At 44.2% G+C, this 24,381-nt stretch overlaps 1 protein-coding gene across 2 annotated transcripts in view; it reads left to right on the top strand.

The window, feature by feature from the left end:
- The window catches only part of TUSC3 (tumor suppressor candidate 3), a 248,904-nt gene that overhangs the window by 169,647 nt on the left and 54,876 nt on the right, over window positions 1-24,381 (top strand). For both annotated transcript variants that reach the window (XM_029587168.1, XM_029587161.1), the window contains one exon: window positions 15,993-16,056. In XM_029587168.1, the coding sequence (XP_029443028.1) occupies window positions 15,993-16,056 (64 nt within the window). The remainder of the gene's footprint in view (window positions 1-15,992; window positions 16,057-24,381) is intronic.

Raw genomic sequence — 24,381 nt, 5'->3', positions numbered from 1 at the left:
TACATCTGCTTGCACCCGACCTTCGAGCTACGCCACCTACCAAGCTTTGCCATCACCTGTCTCTGAGTTGCCACCGCCTGCCAAGATCTACGCCGGCACCCTGTCCCCTGAGACCCCCACGTAAGTCCAGCCAGCCCCGGTACCCAAGGGCTCTACCTGAGGGGAACGTGGGCTGGTAGTGGTGAAGTGTCAACGGGGTCTCAGGCTTCTCATAGCCTCACCTGCCAATGGTGGAGGCCTGTGGGGCTCCTCCCCACAGGTGATACCAACTTCCCCTTGGCCCAAGGATCCATGATCCATAACAGGTAGCCAAGGCCATGGATCAGGCGGAGGCTTCCGCACTTCAGGCCATCCCTGGTCTCGCTCAAAAGATCCTGGAGCAACAGAAGGTCCTGGAGTCTCTGGCGACTGCCATGGAGCGGCTTAATGTCCGCCTGAATTCGATGGTCTCTGCTAATACTGCCGCTCCACCCTCGTCATGTTCCCCGGCTGCTGCTTTGGCTCCTCGACCAGTCATTCCCCTGGCAGCTCTGCTCCGCTATGCGGGTGATCGCCTGCAGTGCTGTGGCTTCCTCAATCAGTATAATATGCACTTTTGTCTGCAGTCTGTGCTCTTCCCAGATAAGCTTACCACAACTACATACTAGGGATGTGAATCGTTTTAGGACGATTAAAATTATCGTCCGATAATTTTAATATCGTCTTAAACCGTTATGGAACACAATACAATACAGATTCTAACGATTTATCGTTATAAATCGTTAGAATCGTGAGCCGGCACACTAAAACCCCCTAAAACCCACCCCCGACCCTTTAAATTAAATCCCCCCCCCCCCCGAACCCCCCCCCCCCCCAATAACTTAAATAACCTGCGGGTCCAGCGGCGGTCCGGAACGGCAGCGGTCCGGAACGGGCTCCTGCTCCTGAATCTTGTCGTCTTCAGCCGGCGCCATTTTCCAAAATGGCGCCGAAAAATGGCGGCGGCCATAGACGAAAAAGATTGGACGGCAGGAGGTCCTTCCGGACCCCCGCTGGACTTTTGGCAAGTCTCGTGGGGGTCAGGAGGCCATACGCGTATGGCCGGCGCCATTTTCCGTACGAAAACGATTCGCGGCGGGAAATCGCTCCCTGACCCCCGCTGGACCTCCAGGAACTTTTGGCCAGCTTGTGGGGGGCCTCCTGACCCCCACGAGACTTGCCAAAAGTCCAGCGGGGGTCCGGAAGGACCTCCTGCCGTCCAATCTTTTTCGTCTATGGCCGCCGCCATTTTTCGGCGCCATTTTGGAAAATGGCGCCGGCTGAAGACGACAAGATTCAGGAGCAGGAGCCCGTTCCGGACCGCTGCCGTTCCGGACCGCCGCTGGACCCGCAGGTTATTTAAGTTATTTGGGTGGGGGATTTAATTTAAAGGGTCGGGGGTGGGTTTTAGGGGGTTTTAATGTGCCGGTTTTTCGATTTTTCGATTTTTAACGATTTTTAACGATTTTTCACGATATTTTACCCCCCCAAATGGCAACAATACGATTCCCTCCCCCTCCCAGCCGAAATTGATCGTTAAGACGATCGAGGACACGATTCACATCCCTGCTACATACATTCTGTCCTTGCTGGAAGGTAAAGCCTTAGCCTGGGCACCACCCCTATCAGAGCACTCATATTCTCTCCTATTGAATCTCTCGGGATTTCTGGCCCAGTTTTGAACTGTCTTTGAAAACCCCGGTCGGTCGACTCAGGCCAGTACCGAGCTCTTGCAAAGGTGATGTTCCTTGGTAGACTGTACCATTGAGTTCCGGACGCTATCCACTGAACTCCATTGGGAGGAGTCCTGTCTGAGGGCCATTTTCTTGGAGGGTTTGTCCTCCAAGATTAAGGATGAATTGGCATCTCATGACCTCCCTGTGTCTCTGGATGCATTAGTTGACCTGGCAGGCCAGATCGACCGCCGTCTTCTGGAGAAGTCCTGGGAACTAAGCAACAGCAGATCTGGTTCCTGTCCACTGCCCAATGCCGTGGAAACAAGGGAATAACCCATGCAGTTGGGTCAGGGGCCATTATCATCTGAGAAGGCTATGACCACAAATGCTCATAGTTTGTGAAAAAAAATCCCAGATCTGCAGGCCCTAATGGCTGAGGCAGAATTGGACATTGTTGCTATCACATAGACATGGTTCACAGAATCTCATGATTGGGATACAACAATACCAGGCTATAACTTGTTAAGGAAGGACAGAGAGGATAGAAAAGGGGGAGGTGTGGCTCTTTATATCAGAAACAACATCCAAGCATCTGAGCTGCAAGGAAGTTGGGGCAAGGAAGAAGCAATATGGGTCGACCTAAAAAAAGATGACGGAGCATCCATTTATATTGGAGTGGTTTACAGGCCTCCAAACCAAAAGGAAGAGCTGGACAGAGATCTGGTTGAAGACATCCATAAGATAGGTAAGAAGGGAGAAGTGGTGATCGTGGGTGACTTTAATATGCCAGACGTAGACTGGAAATCCCATCTGCAGAAACTAAAAATAGTAGAGCAATAGTGGATGCCATGCAAGTATCTTTGTTCAAACAAATGGTGTTGGAACCCACGAGAGAAGGAACTATACTCGACTTAGTGCTCACTAATGGAGATAATGTCTCCGATGTCCAGGTGGGCACCCACCTCAGCACCAGTGATCATCAAACGGTATGGTTTAATATCACTAAAAGAATAGGGAAAAGAACCACAAAGACCCGAGTTTTACAGTTCAAAAACACGGACTTTGAGGAAATGGGTAAGTACCTGGAGGAAGAACTAAAGGATGGGAGAACGAGAGAGATGTGGAGCAGCAGTGGACCAATCTAAAACGAGCAATCACCAAGGCAACTACTCTATATGTTAGAAATGTAAAGAAAAGCAAAAGAAAATTGAAACCTATCTGGTTCTCAAAGGAGGTGGCTGACAAAATTAAAGCTAAAAGAACAGCATTCAAGAAATATAAAAGATCCCAAAGGGAGGAACACAAAGAAGAATATTTGATTCAACTGAGGGAGACAAAGAAATTAATCAAGTTGGCAAAAAGTCAAGCGGAAGAGAGGATTGCCAAGGAGATAAAAAATGGTGACAAAACATTTTTCAGATACATCAGCGAAAAGAGAAAGGTCCAAAGTGGTATAGTGAAATTGAAAGGTGATAATGATCAATGTGTGGAGAGAGACGAAGAAATGGCAGAAATATTAAACGAATACTTCAGCTCTGTGTTCACTAAAGAAGACCCTGGAGAAGGACCATCTCTACACAACAAGAAACTGGAAGGAAATGGAATAGATGAAAATCCTTTTACAGTAGAAAATGTGTGGGAAGAGCTAAAGAACCTGAAAGTGGACAAAGCCATGGGGCCTGATGGGATTCATCCAAGGATATTGAGGGAGCTCAGAGATGTTCTGGCGGGTCCGCTGTGTGACCTGTTCAATAGATCCCTTGAAACGGGAGTGGTGCCGAGTGATTGGAGAAGAGCGGTGGTGGTCCCGCTTCACAAGAGTGGGAACAGGGAGGAGGCTGGCAACTACAGACCGGTTAGCCTCACTTCGGTGGTGGGAAAAGTAATGGAGTCACTGCTGAAAGAGAGAATAGTGAACTATCTACAGTCTGGAGAATTGATGGACCAGAGGCCAACATGGATTCACCACGGAAGATCCTGTCAAACAAATCTGATTGACTTTTTTGACTGGGTAACCAAGGAATTGGATCGAGGAAGAGCACTCGATATCATATACTTAGATTTCAGCAAAGCTTTTGATACGGTTCCGCACAGGAGACTGGTCAATAAAACGAGAAGCTTGGGAGTGAGTGCCGAGGTGGTGACCTGGATTGCAAATTGGTTGACGGACGGAAGACAATGTGTGATGGTAAATGGAACCTTCTCTGAAGAGAGAGCGGTTTTAAGTGGTGTACCGCAAGGATCGGTGTTGGGACCGGTCCTGTTCAATATCTTTGTGAGCGACATTGCGGACGGGATAGAAGGTAAGGTTTGTCTTTTTGCGGATGACACTAAGATCTGCAACAGAGTGGACACGCCGGAAGGAGTGGAGAGAATGAGACGGGATCTAAGGAAACTGAAGAGTGGTCGAAGATATGGCAGCTGAGATTCAATGCCAAGAAGTGCAAAGTCATGCATATGGGGAGTGGAAATCCGAATGAACTGTATTCGATGGGGGGGGAAAGGCTGATGTGCACGGAGCAGGAGAGGACCTTGGGGTGATAGTGTCTAATGATATGAAGTCTGCGAAACAATGCGACAAGGCGATAGCAAAAGCCAGAAGAATGCTGGGCTGCATAGAGAGAGGAATATCGAGTAAGAAAAGGGAAGTGATTATTCCCTTGTACAGGTCCTTGGTGAGGCCTCACCTGGAGTACTGTGTTCAGTTCTGGAGACCGTATCTACAAAAAGACAAAGACAAGATGGAAGCGGTACAGAGAAGGGCGACCAGGAAGGTGGAGGATCTTCATCGGATGACGTACGAGGAGAGATTGAAGAATCTAAATATGTACACCCTGGAGGAAAGGAGGAGCAGAGGAGAGATGATACAGACTTTCAGATACTTGAAAGGTTTTAATGATCCAAAGGCAACGACCAACCTTTACCATAAGAAAAAAATCAGCAGAACCAGGGGTCACGATTTGAAGCTCCAGGGAGGAAGATTCAGAACCAATGTCAGGAAGTATTTCTTCACGGAGAGGGTGGTGGATGCTGGAATGCCCTTCCGGAGGAAGTGGTGAAGACCAGAACTGTGAAGGACTTCAAAGGGGCGTGGGATAAACACTGTGGATCCATAAAGTCAAGAGGCCGCCAATGAAGAGTGGGTGACTCGCCAGAATGATGGCTACTGCCTGGACACAATACCCTTATTCAATAAACATACACATGGTTACTGTGACTCCAACATCACTCTAAGCTTCAACAGCAAGAGAAATGTGGAAAAAAGGATTTGCACTCACAAAGCCGGGAGTAGCTGGCTTGTTACGGCGGTTACTACCCCAAACCAAATGTGCCTGATACTTCACTTTCGATGCACATCCAGCATAGCTCTCTGCTCCAACGGCAGGGGAGAAGAAAAACTGATACTTCACGCATACCCAGCATAGCTTCAACGGCAGGGGAGAAGAAAAAAGGATTCACACTCACAAAGCGGGGAGTAGCTGGCTTGTTACGGCGGTTACTACCCCAAACCAAATGTGCCTGATACTTCACTTTAGATGCATATCCAGCATAGCTCTCTGCTTCAACGGCAGGGGAGAAGAAAAACAACCAATAAGGGCTGTATAACATAGTCTGGGTTAAAAACAAATAAGCATGGGTGTAGCTTGCTTATTGCGGCGGTTACTACCCCTACTACCCCCTAACTAATCAAGCTAGATATTTCACTTGGATGCAGCTCCATCACTGCTCTCTACATTAATGGTGGGGGAGGAAGGGAAATAGAACCAAGAGCTAAAAGAAACAGATAAGTATGAGAGAAAAAATGTGTGAAGCTTGCTGGGCAGACTGGATGGGCCGTTTGGTCTTCTTCTGCCGTCATTTCTATGTTTCTATGTTTCTATGTAGGAACGTCAACGACGTTGATGGGCTGGTCTTTGCCTGTACTGTGGGGCGCCCGGGCATCTTTTATCCCAATTTTCTGTGTGGCCGTCAAACTCCCGGGCCTAGGGTTCACTGGGGGAGTGACCCTAGGCCTGATAGCACTAGTTCCCCCATTAACCTTGCCAGTGACCCTCATCTTAAGGGGTGGCGATTTCTCTACTCTTGCTCTGGTGGACTCTGGGGCTGGTGGGAATTTTCTCATGCAGGAGACCGTGGACCAGCTCATGATTCCCACACATCCATTTCCTGTCCCACTCAAGTTATCTCTATCCATGGGGATCCTCTTCCAGGCAAGATCACTCACACAACTGTCCCCTTGGAATGCCACATTGAGCCCAGCCATCGGGAGTCAATCTCCTTCTACATTTTCCAGAAGGCCATTCATCCAGTTGTGTTGGGTATCCCATTGCTCCAGCAACACAACCCGCAATTTGATTGGGCCACTCTACGGCTTCACAGTTGGGGATCCACCTGCCAACGACATGTATAATTGCCACCTCCGTCACCTCCACCAGTGATAACACTATGCTTCCCAAAGGAGTTTCTCCGCAGTATGGTCATTACGCAGATGTCTTCTCGAAAAAGGCAGCTGATACCTTATCCCCGAACTGGGAGTTTGACTGTGCTATTAACCTGGTCCTAGATTCCACACCTCCCTGAGGCCAGGTATACCCTTTATCTCAGCCAGACACGCAGGCCATGACCGAATACGTCAGGGAGAACCTGCAGAAGGGATTCATTTGCCGCTCCAATTCTTGGCTGCAGCTGTTTTTTTCTTTGTACACAAGAAAGATGGATCCCTTCACCTGTGTATTGATTACCAAGGCCTGAATGTGATTACAGTGAAGGACTGGTATCCGCTTCCTCTTTTATCTGAACTATTCGATCGTATACAAGGGGCTTGTATCTTCTCGAAATTGGATCTCAGAGGGGCGTACAATCTTGTCTGGATCAGAGAAGGGGATGAATGGAAGACAGCCTTTAACACCCACGATGACCATTATGAATATTTGGTCATGCCCTTTGGCCTTTGTAACGCACAAACCGACTTCCAAAACTTAATGAATGAAGTCTTCCGCGACCTTCAATACGACTGTGTAGTCATGTATCTGGACAACATCCTGGTCTATTCTAAAACCTTACAGGGCCATCACCAGGATGTGTGCCAAGTTCTGCAATGATTACGGGAAAACCGTCTGTACGTCAAACCTGAGAAATGCCTCTTTGAGAAAGAGTGCCTCCCATTCCTGGGATACATCATTTCCAACTGCGGGTTCCGTATGAACCCATTCAAGTTAAAATGCATACAAGTCTGGCCACGACCTTCCGGACTGCATTCCCTTCAACAATTCCTGGGGTTTGCTAACTAATATCGCAGCTTTATCTACTCCAGACTGGCTGCTCCCCTCACGGCTCTCTCACGCAAGGGAGCTCCCGTAAAAGATTGGCCAGTTGAGGCTCTGGAGTCCTTTCGGGCCCTTAAAGGGGCCTTCTTGCAGAAGCCCTGTCTGCGGCACCTGGATCCCAGACTCCCCTTCTTCGTAGAGGTGGCTGCCTCCTCTGAAGGCATGGGATCAGTACTTAGCCAGAACGATTCTGTTGGGATCCTGCACCCATGTGCCTTCTTCTCCAGGAAGTTCAACAAAGCCCAGCGAAACTATGCCATTGGTGATAAAAAAAACTGTTGGCCATTAAGCTGGCTTTCAAGGAGTGGCGGCAATGGCTTGAGGGGGCCCAACACAGAATTACGGTCCTCACAGACCATAAGAATTTAGAACATCTTCACAGGCCCAGTGTCTCAATCCTTGCCAAGCCCGCTGGGCTTTATTTTTCATGCGATTCAACTTTGACCTGCACTATCACCCGGTGTCCAAGAACCAACGCGTAGATGCCCTCTTTCGCTCCTTCTCAGCGGAGCACCATGTTGAACTGGTTCAGCACATCATTGACTGCACGGATTATTGTATCAGCAACCCAGACGGTCCCACCGGGCATGACCGTTGTACCACGGAGACTCCGAGACCGAGTCCTTAAATGGGGTTATGACTCCCACACCTCCGGACACCCTGGGCTGGTCAGAACCTTGGCTCTCCTCCAGCAATATTATTGGTGGCCCAATATGCGGCAGGATATCCGCGCTTACGTAGCATCATTTCCGACCTATGCTCAGCAAAAGACACCGATGGACAAACCCTGGGGCTTGCTACAACCTCTTCCAGCCCCAGTGAGCCCTGGACACACCTAGCTACAGATTTCTTGGTGGACCTACCTGCCTCTGGAGGAAATACTGTCATCTGGGTAGTAGTGGACTGTTTTTCCAAAATGGCCCACTTCACAGCACTACCCAATCTTCCATCAGCTCCCCAGTTAGCATGTTTGTTCGTGCAACACATCTTTCGACTCCACGGTCTTCCTCTTCATATCACCTCAGACCGTGGCCCTCAGTTTACGGCCAAATACTGGCAAAGCCTTTGTAAGAAGTTCCACATCACCTTGGATTTCACCACAGCTTACCATCCGCAAACTATTGGCCAAGTGGAACGGACCAACTACACGTTGAAACAGTTCCTGAGAATGTACATTAATGCCCACCAGGACGACTGGGATGAGCTCTTCCTTGGGCCAAGTTCTTGCACAATTCTCACCCCCGTACTGCAACAGGATCTTCTCCGTTCCAGATCTACTGATGCATCAGGTTCAGCGGAGGTCCGAGTCCCTGGTCTTCTGCCTGTCCGCCTGTGCTTGGACATATCTCATCTGCCTCAGCGCTTCCACAGAGCACCTCTCTGCAATCATGTCATGGTCCAAAGGCACACCACTCTCCCCGGAATTGGGATTGCCCCCTAGCACTCCCACAACAATTCCAGGATAGCCTGAGAGCTTAAGTGATAGCTGCAAACCACATAGTCCTCTGGTATGCTCAGCAAGGATGTTCATAGAGGAAAGATACCTCCCTGTATCTCCTGCACTATGGGCTTCTGCATGCCAGGCGCTGGTCTGGGCCACCACCCTGTAAGGCTCATGGCTTTGCATGCAGTGTAGGTACTTCCCTAGGAGGACTGGGAACTATTCTTGCCTGTTCTTGAGGTTGTTGTTGTTGTTCCGGTTGCATTTGTCTGCAGCAAGCCTGCCGACGCATCCAGTATGCTGCAACAATTAAGCTGGCCACTTACATTATGGTTTTAGGAATGTAGAGCAGGTTAAAACAGGTGTTTTTATTAGGACAGGAAGGCCTGGTAGGTGTGTCCGTTAGATTTCCTGTTTTTATTACGCATGATAATCGGTGCGAAAATAACGTGATCCACGATATTGCCAGCGATAAAAATTTTTCTCACCGTACCGCAAAGAAAAAAGATGTAGTTATTTCTGGCTTTAAATCCCGCGATAGTGTGCATTACTCTATCGCATGCCGTGCTAGCAGCTCCTCATTTCCATTTATTCTGCCCAAACTCCTCCCACTCGAATACTAATTTTGAATTTGCATATGCATTTGGCGATGTGGTAATTATTGTGCACAATAAGGCCCTAACGCAAAATGATAAATGACCCTGTTAGAGTGTAAACTCTTTGGGGATAGGGAAATACCTTCATTATCTGACTGTAATTTGCTTTGAAGTGCTAAAAGGCAGAATTATAAATCATATAAAATGGTATGGGATGAATATCTCTCCTATTCTGAGAGAATTCAAGAATAAATTGCAGAGATGGGTGCATTTATTGGTTTCTTGGATGGGCAGGATAGTGCTTCTTAAAGTGATCTTGGTCTTGAAATTACTTTATCTATTGAAAATGCAACGATTATTTTTTTTTGTACATTAGCTTGGAGAGTGCAGTGGTACAACCATTGGAGCTCAGATGTGTATTACATATTGCGGGGGAGGGGGGATTGCTTAGCCACTTGATGGATTCACTATTGCTGAAGTCTTTGAATTGGCATGGAAGATCTTGTGGAGTCTGCAGAGTCTACAATGGACAGGTCTTTCTGTTTAGCAGTGCAAGGTAATCCTTTATTTCCCCCTGAGAATGTATTTGATATCTATGGTAGATTGGCAAGGTTGGGCCATTGGATCATTATGGTCTTTATTGAACTTCAAAACAATTCAGTTTATCCCTTCATCTATTTTGTTGAGAAACTGAGATTCCAACACAAAAATCAGATTTTATTTACAGATTTGGAGCTTTATTTTGTCTAATTTTAAGATGAGAAAAGAGAAATACACATGGGTATGGTTCCAAACATTATTACATATGTTTAAATCTGGCATTCTAAATCTTCTCTCTAAAAATACCTTCATGCCATTTTGTTGCATTCAATTCTTCAGACACTTGCTGCATCATGGAGTAATGAGTTTGCTAGGAATATTGCAGAAGATGCAATGTAAAACCAGTAATTTCATGTTATATAAAAGTACAGAATGGGTACTGTTAAGCGAGCTTCAATGAAAAATGAGACACAGGATACTTTTTTCACCTTACCAGGCATTTCAAGTGGGGTTAACAGATTAACCCCTAGATTTATCAAAATGCTATAAATATAGTGAAAATAATACCTGCGATTAAAAAAGGGGCATTATTAGGCAATAAATGTATCACGAGAAAGAAAGAAAGAATGAACACTTCTGTATAGAATTAGTCTGACACTCTATATATATGTACCACTGTAGTGGGGCACTTTGAATCGGGGTGGGTTTCGGAAGTGGAGTGGGGTTTGGGGGGGGATGTTGTACAGAAACATTCTGAGTTATTCATGATAATATTGACATCACTAAACATTAGTAGTCATTATAATGGATGAAAAGTATAACAAGAGGATTTGGTTTGTACAGTGCAGCCATAGAGGTTACATTGTCACCTCCTGATATCCAGAGTCTGAGGAAAGCATTGGAAAGCAACATTTCCTTGCTTAAATGTTGCTTAGTTGCAAAAAGATATCTTCTTGCTAAGTGGTTAGTTTCATCAGCAACTGATGTTATCTTCTGGAAGTCTGAGTTAATTAGAGCATAAGACTTACTGCTTTAAACTGCCAATGTTTCACAGAAAGCTAATATTGATATGGGAGATTATATTCATTTCCTATCAAGGGAAGTGCAACGGGGTCTTTGATTTACTTGAGCTAACAGAAGTTATATTACTGTCTAGGAACCTTGGCCCAATTGGGTTTTATTGTGCTCTGGTTGGGAGAGGGGTGGTGGGGTGGGTGAAGGTTTTTTGTGTTGTAGGTTGTAATTATTGACATTGAGTGTTGTTTTGACATAGTTATGGATAAAAATCAATAAAGATATTATTAAAAAAAAAATAGTGCACACCAGCATGTACCCTAATTAGGCTTTAGTGCGCACACGGTAAATATTGTAATGTGCTCTGTTTCATTTATTTATTTATTTATTTATTTATTTATTTGATGAGTTTTATATACCGTTATTCGGTTGAGCCATCATAATGGTTTACAAGAGTGTACATTATCTTGTAACAGAGCATTAGTAAGAAACAGTAAACAGATTCTTAACAGATGGGTAGCAATACAAAACCATTTGAACTATTAAACAATATCCCATGAAACCACTAAAGCTTAAACTTTATCCTCCAACTTGGAATGGGTGTTCATATTAGCATGCCTACAGGACATATTTAGCACTAGATGATATTATGCCCATGCCCTCCCCCCAACTTATGAGTCACACCCACCAGTCACATAGAATGGCCCCACCATCCTCGACTCAAAGATTAAAAGATCTCCTAGTCTCAATCAACTCCATCAAAGCACACAAATAATAAGGAGCTTGGTAGCCCAAAACTCCCACCTCTCCTCAGACACAACATAAAGAGGCTCAGAAGTATGACATAACCCCCCCCCCCCCAAAAAAAAAAAATTAAAACCAACATCATGGTGCTAAAAGACACAATATAACTCCCCACTTTTCCCTCTGGACACAATATCATAAGGATCAGCAGCCCAACATGCCCTCAGCTTGCGTGCACACACACACACACACACACACACACTCACACACACTCATCCCACTCTCCTTCCCTGGACTCAGCATCATGGGACACAGTGACTCAATATAAGTGCCCCTCCTATCCCAAGACACAATTTCAAAGACCTTAGTGGCCCACTAAAACCTCCTTACCTTCAATTTGTTCAGCCTCAGACTGAAGGTTCCTAGTGGCTTGACTGACCTCCCCACATACTGTCTACCCTCCTCTGACATGAAAACAAAAGTTCTCAAAATCCTGACTAACCCCTATTTTCAGGTATGTTAATTATATTTTCTGCTTAGTTCATTGTAAACCGAGTTGATTTGATTTGTATCAAGAAAGTCGGTATATAAAAGCCTTTAATAAATAAATAAATAATAAATGTTCCCTCTTCCTACTTTTGCAATAAGGGCCAGCAGAATATTAGGGCAGGAATGAGCATGGATCCATTCTACCCCACTGCTAACAGTTTTTAAAATGGCACAATATACCTAAGAAAATAAGAAATCGCCATATTGGGTCAGAACAAGGATCCATCAAGCCCAGCATCCTGTTTTCAACAGTGGCCAATCCAGGCTACAAGTACCTGATGAGTATCTAAAAACTAAATATATCCTATGCTACTGATACTAGTAATAGCAGTGGCTATTTTCTAAGTCAACTTGATTAACAGCAGGAATGGACTTCTCCTCCAAGAACTTATCCAAACCTTTTTTAAAGCCAGCTATACTACCTGCACTAACCACATCCCCTGGTAACATATTCCATAGTTTAATGGTGCATTGAGTGAAAAAGAAATTTCTTCGATTAGTTTTGAATGTACTACATGTTAACTTCATAGAGTGCTTCCTAGTCCTTCTATTATCCGAAAGAGTAAATAACCAATTCACATTTACCGGTTCTAGACCTCTCATGATCTTAAAGACCTCTATCATATCCCCCCTCAGCTATCTCTTCTCCAAGCTGAACAGCCCTAACCTCTTTAGTCTTTCCTCATAGGGGAGCAGTTCCATCCCCTTTAACATTTTGGTCACCCTTCTCTGTACCTTCTGCATCGCAACTATATCTTTCTTGAGATGTGGCGACCAGATTTGTACACAGTATTCAAGGTGCGGTCTCACCATGGAGCGAACAGGGGCATTATGACATTCTTCATTCCGTTCCTAATAATTCCTAACATTCTGTGTTTGCTTTTTTGACTGCTGCAGCACACTGAGCCAATGATGTCAAAGTATTATCCACTATGACGCCTAGATCTCTTTCCTGGGCAGTAGCTCCTAATATGGAACCTAACATTGTGTAACTACAGCATGGGTTATTTTTCCCTATATGCATCACCTTGCTCTTATCCACATTAAATTTCTTCTGCCATTTGAATGCCCAATTTTCCAGTCTCACAAGGTCCCCCTGCAATTTATCACAATCTGCTTATGAGTTAACCACTCTGAATAATTTTGTATCATCTGCAAATTTGATTACCTCACTCATCGTATTCCTTTCCAATTCATTTATAAATATATTGAAAAGCACGGGTCCTGGTACAGATCCTTGAGGTACTCCTTTGTATACCCTTTTCCACTGAGAAAATTGTACATTTAATCCTACTCTCTGTTTCCTGTCTTTTAGCCAGTTTGTAATCCAAGAAAGGGCATCGCCACCCATGACTTTTTACTTTTCCTAGAAGCCTCTCATGAGGGACTTTGTCAAATACCTTCTGAAAATCCAAATACAATACATCTACCGGTTCACCTTTATCTACATGTTTATTAATTCCTTCAAAAAAGTGAATCAGATTTGTGAGGCAAGACTTGCCTTGGGTAAAGCCATGCTGACTTTGTTCCATTAAACCATGTCTTTCTATATGTTCTGTGATTTTTATATTTAGAACACTTTCCACTATTTTTCCTGGCACTAAAGTTAGGCTAACTTCTAGAGAAAAGCAACATGGGATCAGTTGTCATCAATTTGAGAATTGGTGGCATTGAGTATAAGTAAACAATGCTTTCTCTTGCTTCAATCTTCTGCTGGCCCTCATTGAAAGGAATGGAAATGGGGGCATTCCTGGGGTAGGCTGAGACTCAGAGATCAGTCAAGCCTTTGGTGCATTCTGAACTGCTGTCAGGAGGTGGGTGGCAACTGTGGATGCCAATTGGGCCACTGGGATCTTTTGATATATTGGAAAGCTCAGTCAGGCTTCCAAGGCCTTTAATCTAGGATGGGAGGCTTATGTCATCCACAAAGCCCTTTAATGTTCTGCCCAGAAGGAAGTAGGGTGGTGGTGGTATATCAAGGCACCTTGTTATTTGTGTACTTGGGGGTCAGATTTAGGGCTGTCAAGCTCCATATTATTTATCTAGGAGATTTGGGAGAGGGATGAAGACCCCCAGGCTTACTGGCCTTTCCATTTTGGATTAGTTAGCATGTGAAATTTCAATATGCAGCATTAACTCTCTACAGTTTTTGGCTTAATGTGCATTCTTTTATTGCATGCCCATTATAATAGTTGCATTTTAGTAAACACACAAAAAGTATGCATTGCCCATTAAGTGGAGGTTTAGAATGTATGCTAACAATTTTAGCATGTATATGCTATAAACAATTTAGCAAAACATTTACGGGCGGATTTTAAAAGCCCTGCTCGCGTAAATCCGCCCGGATTTACGCGAGCAGGGCCTTGCGCGCCGGCGCGCCTATTTTCCATAGGCCGCCAGCGCGCGCAGAGACCCGGGACGCGCGTAGGTCCCGGGGTTTTTGGAAGGGGGCATGTCGGGGGCGTCTCGAGGGGGGGCGGGACCCGATGACGCGGCATTTCGGGGGCAGGCGCGGCATTTCGGGACCGGGACCGGGGCGTGGCGCCGGCCCAGGGGCGTGGTCCAGGCCTTTGGACCAGCCCCCGGGTCGGAGCACGGCGCACCAGCAGTCTGCTGGCACGCGTAGATTTACGTCTGCTTCTCGCAGGCGTAAATCTACGGACAAAGGTAAGGGGAGGGTTTAGACAGGGCCGGGGGGGGGGGGTTAGGTAGAGGAAGGGAGGGGAAGGTGAGGGGAGGGCGAAAGACAGTTCCCTCCGAGGCCGCTCCGATTTCGGAGCGGCCTCGGAGGGAACGGTGACAGGCTGCGCGGCTCGGCGCGCACCGGCTGCCCAAAATCGGCAGCCTTGCGCGTGCCGATCCAGGATTTTAGAAGATACGCACGGCTACGTGCGTATCTTATAAAATCCAGTGTACTTTTGTTTGCGCCTGGTGCGCAAACAAAAGTACGCGAACGCGCTTTTTTAAAAAATCTACCCCTTAGTGCATAGGCCTCATAATCTGCTCCATTACAATACAATATTTGCCATTTCTGTGCGTGCCACTCCTCCTAACTGACCCAAATAAATTTGTGTGGCAATAAACAGCTGAAAATTCAGGCTTCATGTTTTTTTAGCACAATTGCAAATCATTCCAGATATTCAATCCTTTACAAAACTTCTGAATTGTATAAATTCAACTCTAAGTTTTGCAGACTGCGATCCGGGGCACTTCCAGCATTACCATGATAATAATAGCATAGCATTCGCGTCCAAGCGCTATTGCTACAGTAACACTGGACACACTCAGGATTACAGTGTACTGCGATTCCAGGTTTAAAAAGGTGACCCCAATTTAGGTACTGGTTGGGTGGGAGGGCTTGGGGTGAGGATGATGGGTATGGAGGGGGTTGGGGGGGCCGAGGAAGCAATGTTTGGTGAATTATTTAGCGGTGAAGGAAAGGGAGGGCTGGAGAGTTGGACCCGGCAATCACCAATATACTGTATGATCTATTTTTAAATTTCAGGGGATTGGAAGGACTCCGGGCCAGCAGAGGGAGGGGGACCAGACATTTTGGTGGGGGTGGGGGGAGTGTACAAATTGGGCCTGGAGACCCACAGGTGTGTTGTTGTTGTTGTTGTTTTTTGGTTTTTTTTTAAAGATTGTGACTTAATTAGATATCTTTCAAAGATATCCGGTTAAGTGGCAAGTTATCCGGCCACACAGAGCCAAATAACTTTAGGTCAGTTCTAAAGCCGGTCTGAAGTTATTCGGCTAACTTATCCAGATATAACTGATATTCAGCTAAGTTAGCCAGATAACTTTGGCATACCCCGCAATATCCCTTGAAGGCCTCTTTTATATACAGCTAATTATTTATCAGACTATAATTTAGCTGGATAAGTGACTGAATTTGGCAAAACTTGCCATTTAGATGGATAACTTATAAGTTATCCAGCTAAATGGCTTTTGAATATTGGCCTTATACTGATTTAAGTCAATGTTTCCCAATTATAATTTAAGTTCATCAATATACCATCTGTGTTATCATCCAACTGATTTTGTTGATATTACTAAGTAATGCTTGATTTGTTTTCTTATTTTACAGAGCTACATACATGGAAGCAGCCAGGCTCAATTTGTTGCAGAGTCTCATATTATACTATTGTTGAGTATCCTTTATATTGATGGTTGCATGAACAGTAGACATAAAAAGAGAGATTTAACACCTCTATAAAGCCACCGTGTTTTCACAGATGTCTCACTTATGCCCTGGACAAAGTACCCAATATCTTTTGCATGCTGTAACCAGTCTTGAGAAATGTGCCAATTACATGGTTTTTTTTTTTGCAGCCAAAGCTGCATACTGTCAGTGGTGTAAACAATAGTGCACAAAGAATGATTGACCATATTCACTATGCACAAAAACATATTTCACTTGTATTCTTTTGGAATTTCAAATGTGTGCTGTTTTCTAAATACGCGCTGATCGAAAATATTTTAATAAAACAAGAGAGAACCAATGGTGAGAAGTAAAGAACTACCACAGGAGGTAGGATGATAACCTGAGGAAAGGTGATAGAGTAGAAAGCAGCTGGGGAGAGTGAGAAGAGAGGTTAAGAGAAGCAGCCATAAAGTGATCTGGCAGAAATCATTTCCCAGGCCTATAGAAGATAGTGGTATCCTAGAGCTAGACTGAGGAGGTATGGTTGTTTCAGAGAAGCCTAGAAGCTGCAGCAGCTTGTGGAGTTGAGGTCTATCTGGTAAATTTTAAAAGGAATGCACATGCAGCAATAAACATGACCTCATTTTGTAAAGTACATGTGCAGCATGCAGAATACTGTTGCCACATGTACTTCTCTACCGCCTTTACACGAGAGAGAGAGAGAGAGAGAGAGAGAGAACCTAGCCATAATGCCCTCACCCTAGATAGGTATTTATATCTCTATGGGGGGTGGGGTCCATTGCTGTCATTTGGAGGGTGGGGGCAGGAGGAAGGGCCCATCTCTGTCAATTTGGGATGGGGGGATTGGGATTAGCAGCCAGGGCCACATTTGACTTTTGTGCTTTGGGGAAGGGGAAAAGGGGGGCTGGGACTATTGCTGTGCATGCCTTTTTAAAATTTTTAACATTTTGGGGGAGTCGGGACCACCTCAACTGGTAGCTCTGGGTTGAGACAGGGGTCAGCACTGACTCCCACTCAACCTCCCCATTTGCCGCAATTTTTGTTTTCCTGTTGCTTTAAATGTGCAGCGGGAGCCTCGAGACCCACATTTAACACATTTCAAATAGGTGTAGTTATTTTATCACAAATGACCACCTTCTCGGTGGGCCACGATAAAATATTTATATTGTATTGACTAGTAATGACGACCTTTGCATGCATTTTAATGAATCATACATGCAAATCGCATGTAAAGAAGGTTATTGTAATAGGGGAGGGAATCTGGGTGGGGAGATGCAAAATACTGTGCATATCGCACAATATGCGTGATATAACACACGTTAAAGCACTACCGCGGCTTGATGCATCACCCATTTAGCCAGCTAATTCTGGTCAGGCCAAAAACCTGTCCTAAAATTAGCTGGATATAGTTAGCCAGCAAACTTTAAGATAGCCAACCATATTCAACAGTGCGGCTGTTCCGCTTTGTGTCTTATCTCATGCATGCTTGAATTCTACCACTGTGCTGGCTCCTATAACTTTTGTAAATTTGCAAGACAAGAAAACGCATACTTTCTCTACCAATTTTATAAACTATGGGGTAGATTTTCAAATAGCGCGAATTGGCCTACTTTTGCTGGCGCATCAGGCGCAAGCAAAAGTAAGCTGGATTTTAGTAGATACGCACGGAGCCGCGCGTATCTGCTAAAAACCTGGATCGGCGCGCGCAAGGCTATTGATTTTGTATAGCTGGCGCGCGCTGAGCCGCGCAGCCTACCCCCGTTCCCTCCGAGGCCGCTCCGAAATCGGAGCGGCCTCGGAGGGAACTTCCTTTTGCCCTCCTCTCACCTTCCCCTCCCTTCCCCTACCTAACCCACCCACCCGGCCCTGTCTAAGCCCCCCCCTTACCTTTGTCGGGGGATTTACGCCTCCCAGAGGGAGGCGTAAATCCCCGCGCACCAGCGGGCCTCTTGCGCGCCGGGACGCGACCTGGGGGCGGGTACGGAGGGCGCGGCCACGCCCCCGGACCGCCCCAGGCTGTAGCCACGCCCCCGTACCCGCCCCCAAAATGCTGCCGACACGCCTCCTAAACGCCGCGACGACCGGGCCCGCCCCGACACGCCCCCGACACGCCCCCCTCGGAGAACCCCGGGACTTACGCGAGTCCCGGGGCTCTGCGCGCGCCGGTAGGCCTATGTAAAATAGGCTCACCGGTGCGCAGGGCCCTGCTCGCCTAAATCCGCCCGGATTTGGGCGGATTTAGGCGAGCAGGGCTCTGAAAATCCGCCCCTATGTGTACATATCTTGTATGCAAAATAATTAATGTTCAAATAAATACCCAATATTATAAAGTTTGTGTATATATACTGTTTTGAAAGTATTTACTTGCTCGTATACTTGGAATCACCAGATTACTAATACCCTTGCCAGTTCATCAGGTCTTTCTCCAGTTCATCTAGATCCTCTAGCATTTCATCCTGAACCCTCACCGTTTCACCCAGTCCTCCCTTCCAAAACAATGCAAACACACAAGCCTGATTTCACTTACAGAAGTCAATTATCAAATGTAAACGTGTATAAGTTTGGTAATATATATGCGTATACCTCTTAAAGAAAAGCAACTACCACCTGCACTTTAGAACCCTACCCCAGAACATGCTTAGACCATCCCTTTTATCCACTGGTAAAATGTATGCATGAAAAAGATATGTGCATACTCTGAGCATTTATAAAATAGCATATGTGTGTATACATGCCACTTACATGCATATATGCTATGAAAATTCACTCCGTAGAGAATAGTGATCACAACATTTCAGAAAAAGCAATGAAAAAAATAATTTAGTACATTTTAAGAAATCCAGTTTTAAGTTTCTACCCTACTTTGCTTCCTATATGTTGTAATGTATAATTCTTTGAAAAAGACACTGAAGCACCATGGGAGGCATTTAAAAAACTTTTCAAAATGTTTCCAAGAATTGTGTCCACGCTTGTGCGAAAAAGAAATGATAAGGAAATCCCATGTGGTTCAATCAAGAAGTAAAAAATAAATCTAAAAAAAAGATGGTCTTTAAAACCAGGAGAAAGAAGGAAACTTTACAAATCTACAAAGCATGCTGTAAACCAGGGATATTATATTAAACCAGGGATAGGCAATGCCAATCCTTGAGTGTTGCAAACCAATCAGAAATGTTCTGCAAAACTTAGGCACCTTAATTTTAAGTTTAAAATTCACCTAAGTCTAGATTCTAGCCTGCTATAAGGATATCTACATTTAGGAACCTAAGCAGCTAATTTGCTTCCCTGGATGAAATCCTACCCTTGGCGCTGCCATCTTTTTGCCTCAGTTTCCAAAGGGGCTAATGTAGTTGCCTAACTTCCAAAGTTAGACAGCTAAACCCTTTGAAAATGTTCCCCTTTGTGTCTTACCTCATACATGCTTGAATTCTACCACTGTGTTGGCTCCTATAAAGTTTGTAAAATCAGTCAGTATGATAGAATGATACTTTCTGTTAGATGTTTAATAAGATGGCAGGTATAATAAAATGTAAATAGATAATGTTTTGTTTATTTGCATGTTAAACCCTGTATTGAAGGATTGTGGGAAGCAAGATTGCAAATTGCATATACAGTTCATAACAACAATATCATGTCTTACAGTGTATTGCTATTTTTATATACCTGCATCTTGTCTGGGAACCTCAGGAGAAAATATTTTTGATAGTGTTGTTTTATACTATTTTTTCTGAATCTAAAATCATTTAAACTTACATTTCCCAGATATTAGCACATGGCTAGGGTATTTCGTGATGTCCAGCTGCAGGAATCCTGTGTGGTGATCTCTCAGTGATGGTGTATATGTGTGTCTATCTCAGATCTCTCAGTTATGGTCTCGCATGAATTTCTTTCTTGAACTTCTGGCTTCTCTCTGGTGGTTTCTTTATGTGCGTTCTTTCTCTGAATGTCTGTGAATTTCTGTGTTGGTCTCTGTCTTTTATTCTGGTCTCTTTGTGTACAAATTTTCTTCCTCTAGTATGTTTATAGAGATCTTCACACACAGCAGCGTATTAGTTGAAACCCGACTGATTCAAATCAGTCGTTAGTTAGGTATTCCACCTTTCAAATGTGTGACCCGACTTTCAAAAGATTGCCTTCCTGTCCTCCTGAGCTTTTGCTATACCAGAACTATGAACTGGGACAATAAGCCAAACTGGAGTGTTTCCCTTCTATGAGTGGTGTTTCAAACTTGTTTTGATTAGCCTGGAGTCTCTAATTTCCCCTAGCACCAGGAAAAAGAATTAAAGTGAGCAGCATTCAACCTGTTACTTGTCCTGGCTGAGAAAAATAACTGGAACTAAAACAGTTATTTTATATCTGTGACCTGCTATCTGCAGAACCTATCATCTAAGGGTTAACAGGCAAAATAAATCATCTGGAAGGTAGGAGTTTAAAGAAAGGAGCTGGAAGGGAGGAGAGAAGCTGCAAAGAAAAACAAGGAGTCACCTGACCCCAGGAGCCAATGGGAGCTATTGAACTCCTACAGTAATGAATTATGATAAGAAAAAAATAGTGCAGGCTTGACTTTTGAATTTCCCATGCAGCTGAGAGAAGAGGGAGGATTTGCTACACTTTCCGGCTGATTCAATATCAGCGCGCAAAAAATGGGCACTCTTGACTGAGTGCTCACCTTCCTCACGCGCGCCCATCCATGTCTCCCGGACGCACTATGCAGTAGGCTAATGAGCTGCCTCATTAAAAAAGAGGTTATGGGGAAATTGAGCATCCCTAGCGCCTTCTCGGCATCAGGCATCCAGGAGACATGTCTGTCAGTGCAGGTTAGTAAAATGGAAGCTCAATATGAGCGTCTGTTTACTCCCATTACTGGCCTGAACTGTGTATATTGTATGTGTGTATTGGACTCCCAGAATTTTTTTTCGAGACTTTTTATTTTTTGCATGCTTCTCCTTTCTGTGGTTCCTCCTACTTCTTATCTTGACAGTCTAATAGGAGGAACCACAGAAAGCTGGAAATTTATTTTTTTGGTTGAGCTCTTGAGCGCGGCATGCCTTAACATCAGCTCCCGGGCTGTCATTAAATTTGCCGCATTAAAATGGGCGCAATGGCCCCGCTGGAATTTTTTGAATCGCAGGATAATAGCTAATAGCCTCATCTACATGGAATTTACATGCGATGAGCACTATTAGCTATGCGGTGGTTTGGATGTGTGTTTTGGATGTGCTTATCCCGGTATTGCATCGGGCATAAGTCTCACACATCCAAAACGCGTGACCAACTGCGTGTTTAGCAGCACGCTGACCTGAGCGTGCGATATTGCATTGGCCTGTGTGTGAGAGAGACAGAGCTGTTCCTGCTTTGGTAGGGTTGAAAGAGCTATTTACCAGCTGTTCCAGCAATCCAGAGAACTAAGGGGAGTGCCTGCCTCTACCCCACCTTATACGACAAAGTATCTGCTGCATTCAAACCCATGAGAGAACAATAACTAAGTGAGTGGTATTTCTCTGCAGGGCATGTGCCAGTTAGAAGGTATCCTTGGACTCTACCCTTGCCTGTTCGAGTGGAGAGACATCTCTGTGAGAAAGGGAGAAAAATACCCACCTTCTTCCCCCCCCCCCTCCCCGCTCTGCTAAGGTTTGCCAGCATTTTCTAACTTAAATATATTACTAAAGCGGGAGTTATGCTGCCTAGGGATATGCACCGAGGAGCTAGGGTCAAGTTGGGAATTTGATTCTAGAGAACTCAAAGCTGAAGATTAAGAATAGTGAGTGATCTGAGGAGGGCTGTATATAAAAGACAAGAAAATAAAGCCCCGGCTTGTGACTGTGGAATTCCAATATGAGCCCCAGTGATGAAAGTTATGTGCACATTCAGAGATACAGTCAGTACTTTTGTTATATTTACTGTTAAAATTGATCAATTAGGTAATCAGCTAGTTGCCATAAGTGAATGATTCTAATGCATAATTGACTGTTGTGCAAAGTGTGCATCAGAGGGTTGAGGTTTTCCTGTTTTCTGTTATTACATGTGGGTGTCATGATACCAGTGCTTCTTCTTACTGTATTATTTGCTTTCAGTAAAAATTGTAAACTCTTACTCCTGTTGTATGTATATTTAGATCTGCTGAACAGAGGGGAAATATTACTGTTCAGAGAATCTGTGTGGGGAGACCTGGGTGTGGTATTGTGGGGGGGGGGGGGGGGGCTTCTGGGACACTGTTTTACTCCCTTCCAGGCCAGAGGACTCACAAAAATTGTAAGATTATTTCTTCTGTGGTAACTACCCCTCCCTTGGCAATAGGTTCTCTATTCTACCTCACAGGGGAATATAAATGTGTATTCCACTGGATCAGTCTTGTCTGTCTTTGTGTATAGTTTGATTGAGATGATTGAATCAGTCTTTAAGTAGGTATTCAACTGAATGGCTGGAGAAGGGGGATGAGAATAGCCATTATTAGCTCCAACTGACAGTCCTTTGAAGAGCATCTGCCAGGCAGAGGACAGTCACAGTATCACTGTTCAGTTTTTCAGCATTCTAAGTATGACTAGTGCCCCTAGGCTTCTGCAATTGTGTGGTTCTGGAGAAACTATATATATAACTATATAATTAGCCTGTTACCACATAATTTATAATGTGCCACACAATCGACATTCCTGAAGCTTTCCCACCTTTTAATTCAATCTCAGCTATCTCTCGGTTCTGCTCCAGAACCTCCCCTCCTAAACAGCCTACAAGGATCAGGAAATGAGAGTGCTGAGGCTATAGCAGACATAGCAGGTAAAAGAAGAGGCACTGCTCCCTAATCCAGCCCCTCTTCTTCCCATTCTTTCTTTCTGTCCTGAAGGGAACAGGAGATGAGGGATGAAGAATACTTGATCTCTCAAAGATCTCTTAAATCAAACCAGAAATGATTTTGATACAATTCTTGATCTGAGTGATGTACCTTTACAAGAATTTCATCTGTTTACAGGGAACCTAACTTTCAAACCAATCCATGGTACAGCTTTACGCGCATAAATGAATGCAATGAGATCATTGCTAATCTTGTATAAACTGTGGCGGGAACTATACAATTTATAAAATACTGCATATTTCTGCTCCATAATTATGTGTATATGTTTCAGTGTGCACAAATATTTCCAATACAAGAAAAAGTATACTTTACTTGTTTTATAAACCTATGCATGTTGTGATAATGTTTATCTAACACATTTCCCGATTACTGTAAATCGTTCTGATGGCGAAACCAAATGACAGTATACAAAACACAACAAACAAATAAATAAATAAATAAATAAATAAATTAAATATATATTTTAGGTGGGGAAAAATATAACATGTATTTATAACATGTATTTATATGCAGAGGCAGTAATTTTATAAAAAATACACGTATACCATTTTGAAAATTCTTGTGTGCAGATTTGAAAATCACCATTTTGCTGATACCTCCACCAGTTCACCCAGTCCATTTCTAGTTCCCCTAGACCCTGTAGCCCTTCACCCTGATCCCCCACCAGTTCACCCAGACCTCCCACCTCCCACCAAAACAATTGCAGACAAGTCCAGCTTCACTTGCACGTCAATTAACAGGTATAAAAATGTACAATAAGTTTGGTAATGCATATGCATTTATCTCTTAAAAAATAATATCTGTCTCAAGTACTTTTGAATCATGCCCTGAAACACCTCTAGCCCACCTGTTTTTCCACCTATAAAATGTACATGCATACTCATGACATTTATAAAATAGCATATACACATGTAATGCTACTTGTTTGCATATGTAACCCTATGTCCTGGGTTTTATGGCTTCCCCTAGGGTCATATACAATTTTTTATCTAGAGCTATCTTCACAGGCATATCTCCCTTTACTGTGGATTGCAAAATGTGAGTTTTTTAAGCCTAATTTCACCTTCAGAAAAAAAGATCGACCTTGAAACACTTGCCAATTCGCTAGAAAAGTAGTTCCAAGATCTACAGCAATCCAATGCCACCTCAGCATTTGAATCCTGGGACCAAATTGTAAACGATATTGCTGATAATCTCAGTCCCGTCCAGACTAAAACTTTCAACATAGAAAAGATATCCTTGAAACAAATGAAACCTTGATACAATAAAGAACTAAAACGTGCCAAACAGCTCCTTGGAAAATCTGATAAACAATGGTGTAAACGATAATCAGATGAATTCCTAGAAAATTATAAAACTCACCTAACAAAAGACTGATCTGTGACCAATAAAGCAAAAACAAAAAAGACTATTATGATAAACAGATCCAGGGAGCTATGTTCAACTCTAAACTATTCTTCCATG

Source organism: Rhinatrema bivittatum, chromosome 1 (genome assembly GCF_901001135.1).
Source record: "Rhinatrema bivittatum chromosome 1, aRhiBiv1.1, whole genome shotgun sequence".
Taxonomy (NCBI): Eukaryota; Metazoa; Chordata; class Amphibia; order Gymnophiona; family Rhinatrematidae; genus Rhinatrema; species Rhinatrema bivittatum.
This window is presented reverse-complemented; position numbering and strand designations above follow the sequence as displayed.